Genomic DNA, 10,392 nt, shown 5'->3' with positions numbered 1-10,392 from the left:
CCCCCAACTGCCCGCTTTGATGGACCCGAATGACTTCTAAGATACTGTCCAACAATCACCTTCACGCACGAACCAGACTCTTACCTCAGAACATCCAACGACAAAAATTCACCGAGGATATGGTGACATGGTGACAGCCATGCGAGTCTCATGCTCGAGACCCGAACAAGGCTGATGCAGCCATTGTCAACACGGCGGAGACCGATACGCTTGAGCCATAAGCTCACACATCCGTAGGTACGGTAACATCGACGGGCACCCCGAGTATTTCATTCGTGGAGCTTGGTGAGCTTGATTCCCTTGACAAGATCCTCCTCGTGTACTCAGATTTGCTAGCGAGGGTGGTCTGGGAGGACTTCCCGGTCCAAATGGATCGCCTGAGAAACAAACATCTAGAGAGGCTCCTTTGACCGTATGTCTGTGACGTGAGGTTAGATGCATGAAGCTTGACACGACAGAGCAGGGCGTCACTCTCAAAATGAAAGGCAGGAAAAAGATTGAGCTCGGACGACATGGACAGCCATTGCTGGGTATGTCCACGGCATGGGAAACCCATCATCTCAGATTTGAGCATCAACTTGCCTGCCTTGTGCGGTGATGTCGACTCTTGCGAGTAGATGGCATTTTGAATCTGCTCGTCTAGGGGGTGACAGAAAAGCTTGCCCACGCAAATGTGCCGACCGATAAGCGGAGTTTTCGACAGGTACGGGGCTCCAACTAGGCCTCCTTAGCCTCCCCAGCCGTCACGGCAAGCCTAACAATCAGGACTAGGGGCCCCCATAACCCCTCAGCCGCCCATAAAGTTTATGGTGTGAGCAGCACGGTTCAGGGGCTTCAGGCCTAGGCCCTAAGCAGGTGGCCAGGAGCTTAGGTCTCAGCCAGCCTCCAATTGATTACCTACCTTGCCTACGGTAGTCGCCAAGCATGCATTTCCTTCCTGCATCATCAACACCATCAGCATCAGCATCAGCAGCCATGTTCTGCATCAACTAAAGCACCAGAAGGGAATGTTTGTCGCCTCGATCTCTTCTCAGTATGCCTCTGTCCGACTGAACGCCGCGCCCTCCCCTCCTCATGAGCCTTGTCAACTCTCGAACGAGACAGGGTCTGAAAGGACGGGGCTCTTAATTGTGGCAACAAGCAGAAACAGGAGGAAACGTCAAATGTCAGTAGACTTTAAGGTCCGCCATGATGGATCCTGCCACAGTAAGGACCTAAGGACCTTGCGGATCTGATCGCGCCTCAAGTCTTTCGTACTACAGTGTACTGAGGGACTCAGTACTGTACCTCACCAAGGTTGAATGCCAGATCTGCGCCATCACGGATCTACCACGGTATACTCGGCAAGGATCCCCGATGATTTTGCCGAACGACGCGTCGCCCAGGGGGACAATGCGTGACAGATGTCGAAACTATAGCAAAACCAGTCACTCTTCTGCTCGTCGGTCCACCAACAACGTCCTGTTCTTCTCTCGGCCCAGTCTACCAATCGATCTTCCCATAGGAAGCCACGAGACTGGTCGGGGAGGGCTATTCAATCAAGCTTCAAGCTCCTGATGAGTTACAGAGGTAAGTACTCTGTACTTCGTGTAGAGAGGCCAATCTATGGGGGTCCGTACTTCTCCTCCTTACCCGCCCCGTTATCAGGTGGGCCAGACCCATCTTCCGATGAATTGATTTACCTGACGAACTGACTCCCTGGTTGCAACGCCGGTTGGGGATATTATTGCGATGCAAAGGTAAGTCCAGCATTCAATCAGGGCTCCATACCTGTCGACCCCATCTCTGAGCCGATGTTCGATGTGGCGGACTGACACGACGCCGGTCATGGTAAGCTTTTCGAGGCCCAAGTTTGTTCGGCGGACGCGACGTCTGCGTCGAATGTCACGGACCAGCGTCAATGCTTTGACAGCGCACCGGGCGCTCCTTCAGCCATGACTACAGGCGATATCCCCAATTCTGCTTAACCTGGTGAAGTACATGAACGTCCAGACAGGGCGAGTCCTCACATGAATCGTGTTCTCGATGCCTTCCTCCTTCCCTCGTCGTCACTTCTCAACCCTGGCGTGCTGTCATGAATTCAGTGAATGACGAGAACGTCAACATGCCCTTCGCACATATATCGGAAAAGGGTCCTCTGTCGGTGAATCAGATCCTCAGTAACAAGATGCGGCCTTTCTTGACGAGGCGGATATTGATCGCATGCACATCGCTTTTGGTTCTGTCTCTATTGTTTCATCATAGTTATTATCTGCGCGAGCACGATGTAAGTTATTGCTCCCGACTCTCTGGCTCGAGAATATACTGGGTATTGACGATTTACAGCCATTAATATCCTCCAGAGTCGATTTATCGCCTCACCTCGAGCCCGAAGGTGGTAAGAACTACGAGGGACGGGGCCTGTTCAAGCCTCTATGGATCGATGGATATGACAATACTGGGATACCAGGAGGGGAATATCTTGGGCGGAACCTGTCATGTCCTTCATTGGCGCATTCGGCCCAGATCGGGGTGCAAGATTCTTTCTTCCTACACGACAACTTCCTTGAGATTGCCGGGGAGTTGGATTCGCACCCCATGATCGACTATGTGCCCGCCATAGCCAAACTGGGCGATGGCCCGTTTACCTTGGACAAGATGTTGGATTCTTCCTGGGATCGCCTCGCCACAGCTTGCATCTGGATGCCTGATCACAACGTCCATCTGTGCGTGTCGAGGATCATATTCCACCCGGGTGGCCGCAAAGACCGGTGTCGTATCAGCTTTCTGAGAGGACAAATTTACAGCGAATCCTGGATACACCTCGATCGATACAAGCTGAAATGGAAAGACCAAGAAATCACCTTTCCCAAAGTGTTTGACACGGATACCGAATTCAAGCTCGGTGGGGCGCTTTACGGTCCTGAAGATGCACGGATCATCATAGAAGAGGGCGTCGACGACGCCGAACCAGTGGTTGTGTTCAACATGATCACAAGTCACTCCGACTGGAAGCGAGCCATGTGGGTTTTCCGCCCATTCTCAGAACAGTCCCGCATCCTCACCGTGCGAGGAACTGAACGGCCGAAGAAAGAAAAGAACTGGGCGCCCTTCTTCGTGAGGGAGCTGGAAGGAGCGTCCAACGCGACGTTGCAACGCCAGCCAAGCACATACATTCATTTCATCTGGCGATTCGAGCCGTTGACCGTTCTGAAATGCCATCTCTCGACGGGCATGTGCGATGTGGTCTTTGAACAGGCCGTCCTACCAGCACTCTCCAGCCAACATGACGATCATGACGGCAGCCTCCGCGGTGGGACACAGCTCGTGCCTATTCCGCTCTCCAAGCTGAAGAGGGATTCTCCATTCGGCTCACCAAACGTCCAAGCCTTTGTTTCCTTTCCCAGGACACATGTCGAAAAGGCTGGCGGCTGTAGGCAGGCCGTCTATCGACCAGAGTTGGCCGTGCTGGTCACCAATACTACCCACTTCTATCTGACATATGCGTCTGAAGCCTTGGACTTCAGTGAGGGCATCGTCATGGACGCCGCTGCTCTGGCCGACCCTTGCGGTAAAGGTCGGATTATGATCACCAACAGTATTGCTCGGTGGGATCTCAATGGGCGAGACTCTAACGGCAAGCCAATGGATGTCATGACTTTGAGTCTATCAGTTGATGATGCCACCGTCCAAGTATTGATGGTGGCCGGCATTTGGGACCTCTTACGCGGTTTGCCGTCCCTTGCCACTTATTTCGAACAAAAGAAGGTGGACACCATTGATGGATTCCCTGCTGTCAGTGATGTCGGAGACAGCGAATATTCGCCGCTCCTTGAACCCTTCGCACCTTACGAACGAGCAAATGCCGTTGGGTGGGATGTCCGCGCGTGCCTGGAAGAATCTGCTCTGAGATATGTCAATGCTCGTGTGGATTCAGTCAAGCAAGCCCAGGAGAAAGAGAAAGAGCTGCAAAGAATAAAAGCCGAGCAGGAGAAGAAAAAGGCCGAGGAGGAGAAGAAGAAGGCTGAAGAGGAGAATAAAAAGGCTGAAGACGACAAGAAAATGGCCGAAGAAGAGAAGAAGAAGGCCGAGGACGACAAGAAGAAGACCGAAGAAGAGAATAAAAAGGCTGCCCAACATGCTGATGAAGATAAAAAGAAAGCCGATGCTAAGAAGGTACAGGAGCAGAAGGCGCTTGAGGAAAAGGTTGCTCAAGAAAAGAAGAAGGCCGAGGACAACAAAAAGGTCGAGGAAGATCCGAAAAAGGAGCCCGACGATAAAGCGCAGCATGTCACCGATAAAACGCCAGCGGCATGAAAAGCGCCTTCAGCAAGGTCACAGCTGTGATATTCTGTTTCTATTTTGCTGGTTCGCCTCGACGATCCGACTGATTGGACGCATGGGGACACCGAACCTCACGAGCGTGTAACGACTTCACACACGACTACCACGGGAAGGCCGGATGGACTTGATGTGTGACGACAGATAGATGCATAGACGGATGGATGCAATCGGGTTGAGACAGACCCAGCGGGTGGTCTTTTTTTTCTCTCAAGCGTTGAGCATTTTGACTATATACCAGAGTCTATTCACTTATTTTGAGATGGCCAGTGACATGAATATGAATGTATATGACTCTGAGAAGAGACATGCCTATGATCTATCCTATTTGATCGAGATCAGGGACCCTTTATGGTAACATCAATCGCAGGGTGAGAAGACGAATAGACCATTTATTCCACGAGTGCTAAGTGACTAATATCCTACTCTTTCGGGAGCCTTGCTCGTACAGACTCAAGGCTGTGATTAAAATACTAGTACACGAACAGCACTGTGAATTGATTTAGATCGACTGTGCACTATTTGATGGATTTGTTGCTTGCCTGCTCAAAACGCATAATACAAACATATAGACACAGGTAATCACTTTGGAAAACCCAATCTGCAATACATGCAAAGTTGCTCCTCAGTGTCGCTCAGGACTGTCCTGGCATTCGAGGGAGTCACTCGAAGTGACTGGCTCTCAAAGTGTACGTGATCAGGCTGAATCCTGACTCTCAGGCCGGTTTGAACCCATTGCTGCACTGGCATGGGACCAGTCCAGACAACCCGAATTCGAATACCACAATGGCTGGACTGGTCCGACCATATGCCAGACGAGCGAGAGACACCTGGACCTCTCAGCCTGGGAAAGGGGTCGGTATGCCAGCCGCTATGGACAGGTTGGGTTGAGGTACAACCATGTCGAAGAGGCACAATGGTCGGACACAACCGTGACAGTGCGGCCTCTCTCCAGAACGTTTTCTGACAGCGTTGTATCAGCTTGCGAGAGAGGTCAGAACAGGTGTTTTGTCGACCTTTGGTGCTTCGTGTCCAAACATGCACTGAGGGCACTGCTGTAAGCGTCGAAGCGATCAAAGAGTCCCGAGTCTCATGATGCTTGCCAACTAGCCTAGCCTTGTGCCCAAGTCAAGAACCTTTCTCTCCCTCTTTCTTCTCCTTCTCCTTTTCTTTTTCCTGTTCCTTCGCCTTCTCCTTCTCAGCAGCAGCCTTCCTTTCGGCCTCCTCCGTAGCGGCCCGATCAGGGGCATACCAACTCCTCCCGAAATGATGCTGGACATATTTCTCCCCATACGCGGGATCGCCAGCATGACTGTGTTTCTGACTACCGGCGAATCCATTGATGGGCAGGATCAAGACATCCCCAAACAACTTGGGCTGCTTCTGCTCGTGGAGCGTCTCCCAGGTGACATTCTGCCCTTGTTCCTGCAAGACGTGCATGACCACATCCGTGATCATGCCGGGTCCCGTGGCCTCCAGCACCTCCATCTTGTCCAGCGTCAGTTCGGCCAGGGTCACCCGTTTCCGTCGCGCGATGTACTGCAGAGTGCCGATGACGCGCTGCACGGCCAGCTCGAAAATCGGGTGGCCCGGCTTCGACATCAACGTCCACTGGCACAGGCCGATGGGCCGCACGAACATCGGGTATGTGTGGTCGTCGTATTCGATCCCGACGATCGCGTTGACCGTGCTGGCGCCCAGGTCGATCGGGATCCAGCGGTCCGGGTGGACCAGCATGGACGTGTCGATGTCGCTGTAGACGCCGCCGGCGGCGAGCATGATCAGATAACGGAGCAGATCGGCTTTGATCACAGGCACACTGAGTTCGTCCCAGAAATTGACGATTGCCTGGCGCGAGGCGAAGCTGTCATGGACAAATTCGGTGGCTTCGTCGTCTGGAGAGGAGGTAAAATTAGCTTTGTTCCTCTATTGGATAGTGTCAAGAGTGATTGAATGGGATAGATGGTTGGCTAATGGTGAAGCGCAAAGGTTGGTATACACCCAGGTGTTGTGTGCCTTGCAGCATCGTGGTCGACTCACCATTCAAGAAATTATATTGGAACCCTTGGACTTTCTTCCACGTCTCAGCCTTGTCGGCGTACTGCTCCCGGCCCTGTTCGCTGGCCGTCTGCCACACGATCCTGGGGAAGCGGGACGGATACTCCTTCGGAGGCACAAATGCCGACTCGAGCGCCACTGCCAGGTGTTGGCTTTCGTCGGCTTCGTCCATCCCAATGCGCGGTCGTGAAGCCTCGACATTGGAATGTGATGTTTTGCTCGTCGGCAGGTGTGACCACACGTCGACCCTGGACGTGTGGAGTGACCAGTAGAGAATGCATATGACGATGATGGTTGCTGCCCAGTAGCGAGTGATGTGGCCCTTGGAGGGCATTGTGAATTGAGGTGTGAGGAGTGTGAGTTTGACAGAAGCCTGATATCGGTGGACAGACAAAGACTATGTTGTGGTACACAACGACGAAAGCCAATCCCCCGAGGATGGTATGTAAAACCCAATCGTGGATGACAAGGCTGGAAGGATCTGGCCCCGGTTGTCGGTTGCAAGATATTTGTCTCGAAGGCCTGGTATGTGTGTAAAAAAGCGGACGAGGCTGTGGTAACAATAATGCCAAATAAGGGCGCCAGCCAGTCCAGCCAGACACTCTTGGAGGATAAACCACAGGATGGCGCAGGTCGTGTCTCTCTCTGTCTGTGTCCCCCAATTGTCTGGTAGCCGCCACTCGGACTGCTAATGTTTGTCCAAGTGTCTGCGACCGAAGCGACGACCCTGGCCTTGATGTTCGTTCTTCGCAAAGACGGGGACTACGATCAACCAAGGAGGCAGACTGCAGACGGCAGCAAGCTGGCAAAAGTACACAACTCTCTCGCGCGACCTTGGCACAGCACAAACAAGATTGTCGCAAGAAAGACCCAGGCCAGACAAGACAGTACGGAATAAACAATAACAGCCTTCCCTGCAAAAGTCCAGGCTTCAGGGGCAGGTGATATCGTAAGTCGCACAGCGCCACACAGCACCGCTGTACACCGTTGATGACAGGTCAAAAAGTCCCGTTCACACGGGACGTTGGACAGCGGAGACACGCCTGCAGTAGAGTAGTCAAAAGGTACTTGGCGGTCCTCTGTACATCTAGATACCTGACTCCCAGGTAAGGTAAGTATCTCGTATCCTGGGTTTCCTCCGCGGTGCTTAGTCCCGTAAGGCTAACGCGGGGCACGAAGACGCGGTCTCGACTCTCGAATGGCCAGTACGTAGTATTCTGTACATCGTGTATCGAAGGGACTTTAACGTCTCAGACCTTACCACACGCCGAAGGGGGTGGGAGGGTATCCACCACGCAAACAGGCGAGGACTTCCAGCGCTCTCTCTTATCGTGATGACTGTCTGTCAGGAAAAAGGGTGGCCTTGGTGCCACCCGTTGCATAGCATTATTGAGTAGTGGACCTGTCAAAAAGCCTGTCAGTCTTGTCCGTGCGCGCGGGCTCTCTGTACAGAAGTAGGAAAAGGGGTTATAGTTTTTGCAATGTCGAGGACTTGGTTCGACGGCTGGAGCGAAAATGAGGCAGACTCCCTATAGAGGTGCAAAGAGTGATCGGACTGAAAAACAAGAAATCGAAGCCGCATAGAGAGAGACACGAAGTAGAGAACGACTCGCATGCCATTGTGGCCAAATCCAGATATGGATCCTTCTTTCGGCAGGATCTTGCGGAGTCTCGAGCACGGAGACACGATTCTCCATTGTGGATGTCGAAAATGGGTCAGTTCCCATAACGCTAACCGCTTATGGAATTGACAGCCTCGTCTGACAGGCGTGGGAGGCGCCAGGGAGGCAGTCGACGCCCCCAAGGCTGTCCTGCCACTGGTTAGTCGTTCTCATCATTTGCCTCTGACTCCTGAAACAGTGAACACTGCACGGCCAGCCAGCCATGATTATCAGTTTTTGTTAGTTCTTTACCAGCCAACTGTGCCATAGTCCTGTGGTAACACGTTATTTCTCGTGGACTACGCGAAAGAGAGTATAGCGAGTGACCAGTCAACTTTCTACCTTGTTCGTTCCTTTACGTCCTTGACGTCGGGAACCGATCCACCTCTCTTCCGGCCTCTCATGCCCACGCACTCTCTCCTTTGAGGCTCGAGCTCAACCACGAGGACCCTGGAAACGCATACGTACCCAGCCTCTAGTAGATCCCCTGTAATAATGCTTCTCTTCCGTTCTCACCAGCGTGCAGTTCTTCGCGCGACGACGACATTGTCACAGTCTTTGGACGAGGATCGGAAGGTCGAATCCCCTGTATACACTTGACTCACCATGACGACTCTCAACCTCTGACGACTAAACATACTCCTATGACGAGACGAGAATTCGAGATTCCTCCTGCGGTGTACCGGACGCGAACACCTCGCACTTCGCACAATCGATAGACATATATGAATTAATGACCTCGCACCGACGTTGACACAAAATGATCACCCTCGGCAGCCTCGTAGGCAAAACGAACATCAAAATCATCAGCATCGTCACAACCCTGCTGTTTATGAGCACCGTGATCACAGACTTCGTCGGGCGATTAGGACAGCACAGCACAGAGGCCGTGGATGGCCAAAGCAGGTCGGGTCCCGTGCGGTCCAGCATCGGAAAGCTTTCCATGCTTTATGGCGAACCCAATCCTCTTTACGAACGAGCGTTGGCAGGCCATCTGCCGCATAACAAGAATTTCGGATATAGCATGTACGTGCTGAGAGAGAAGACGCTGCCAGGGTATTGGTCGAAGCCGGCATACATCCTGGATCAACTGCTTGCAGAGCTTGCGCTGCCAGAGGAAAAGCGGTTGAAATGGCTGGTGTGAGTGTGCACCTTCTGTACGGCGCTTGTGGGACGCGGATCGCTAATAATACTGTTATCTGGACAGCTGGTTCGACGGCGATACTGTTCTGATGAACCCCAAAATCCCACTGGAGATCTTCCTCCCGCCGGACGATGGCTGGAGCCATGTCCACGCCCTGGTGACCAATGACCACCGAGGGCTCAACAACGGCGTCTTCTTTTTGCGAGTGCACGAGTGGTCAGTGTGGCTTATGACGGCGTGTCTGGGGACCGAGATCTTTGATCCGGAGATTGACCTGGAGTTTGGCGATCAGTCGGCGATGGGAATGTGGCTCAAAAAGGTGAGTTCATCGATTGTATACAGTCGAAGATCTCCGTGTTGACAAGGCTCTCTCTCTCTCAACAGGAACGCTTCCGCAACAACACGATGCATGTCCCGCAGAGGTGGTTCAATGCCTATGCGGGATACCGAGGCGAGACCAACGGGCTTTTCGCCGATCCTCTGGCGCCCCAGACCAAAGTTAGAGCCAATTCCATCAAAGAAGGCGATCTTCTCGTCCACCATGCAGGCCACAAGTCCCTGCGGGCGCAACGGATGGCGCCGTGGATGGATATCGCTGAACAACACCTCCCGCAATGGGAGCTGAACCTGGACGAGACGACATACGAGCAAGAGATCCGAGATTTCTGGAAAAAGGAGGCCCCTAAGGAGAGAAAACGGGTGGACGACATGATCAAGAACGAAGACAAGAAAGCGCAGGAAAAGGCTAAACAGAAGGAGGCCGATGCGCACAAAAAGGAGGAGGAATCAAAGAAGAAACAGGACGACGTCCGGAAGGCTGAAGACCTGAAAAAGAAGGAGGAAGAGTCGAAAAAAGCAGATGAGGCTAAAAGGAAGGAAGAGGAGGCCACAAAGCCCGACGAAGCAAAGACCAAAGAGGCAGCAAAGAAAGCGGATGGTGACAAGTAAAATGGTTTGACTTTGACTCGGGACAGGGTCGACGGTAACGAGTGATGACTTGTAGAAGTATTCTTGTTTGGATATATATTGATATCCTCTGCTCAAGCTATCATCCACGGTCATTGGCATTTGCAAAGCCTTCCAGTGCCGCAACAAAGATATCAGCCCTGAGCACCTACGTGCCTTGCTTCTTCCGTGTCCTAGGTGAAGGAACGATCAATGACCAATGTCTCCGAATAGAGATGAATTCTGATATCAGACATGGAAGGA

General features: G+C 52.5%; 3 protein-coding genes across 3 annotated transcripts; 2 read left to right on the top strand and 1 right to left on the bottom strand.

Annotated features, from left to right (window-relative positions):
* Nucleotides 1–2,104: 2,104 nt before the first annotated feature.
* Nucleotides 2,105–4,296, top strand: A1O1_00683 (uncharacterized protein; the record flags this gene model as incomplete). Its single annotated transcript, XM_007721600.1, has 2 exons — nucleotides 2,105–2,266; nucleotides 2,326–4,296. 2 exons carry the CDS (start codon nucleotides 2,105–2,107, stop codon nucleotides 4,294–4,296), a joined length of 2,133 nt encoding a protein of 710 aa, XP_007719790.1.
* Nucleotides 4,297–5,448: 1,152 nt separating this feature from the next.
* A1O1_00682 (uncharacterized protein) lies at nucleotides 5,449–6,712 on the bottom strand (the record flags this gene model as incomplete). Its single annotated transcript, XM_007721599.1, has 2 exons — nucleotides 5,449–6,215; nucleotides 6,361–6,712. 2 exons carry the CDS (start codon nucleotides 6,710–6,712, stop codon nucleotides 5,449–5,451), a joined length of 1,119 nt encoding a protein of 372 aa, XP_007719789.1.
* Nucleotides 6,713–8,799: 2,087 nt separating this feature from the next.
* On the top strand, nucleotides 8,800–10,131 carry A1O1_00681 (uncharacterized protein; the record flags this gene model as incomplete). The annotated part of the gene is made up of 3 exons (XM_007721598.1): nucleotides 8,800–9,179; nucleotides 9,247–9,502; nucleotides 9,568–10,131. The coding sequence occupies 3 exons, from the start codon at nucleotides 8,800–8,802 to the stop codon at nucleotides 10,129–10,131; spliced, it is 1,200 nt and encodes a 399-aa protein (XP_007719788.1).
* Between the last annotated feature and the right edge of the window lie 261 nt (nucleotides 10,132–10,392).

This window comes from Capronia coronata, assembly GCF_000585585.1.
Source record: "Capronia coronata CBS 617.96 chromosome Unknown acBCG-supercont1.1, whole genome shotgun sequence".
NCBI lineage: Eukaryota > Fungi > Ascomycota > Eurotiomycetes > Chaetothyriales > Herpotrichiellaceae > Capronia > Capronia coronata.
This window is presented reverse-complemented; position numbering and strand designations above follow the sequence as displayed.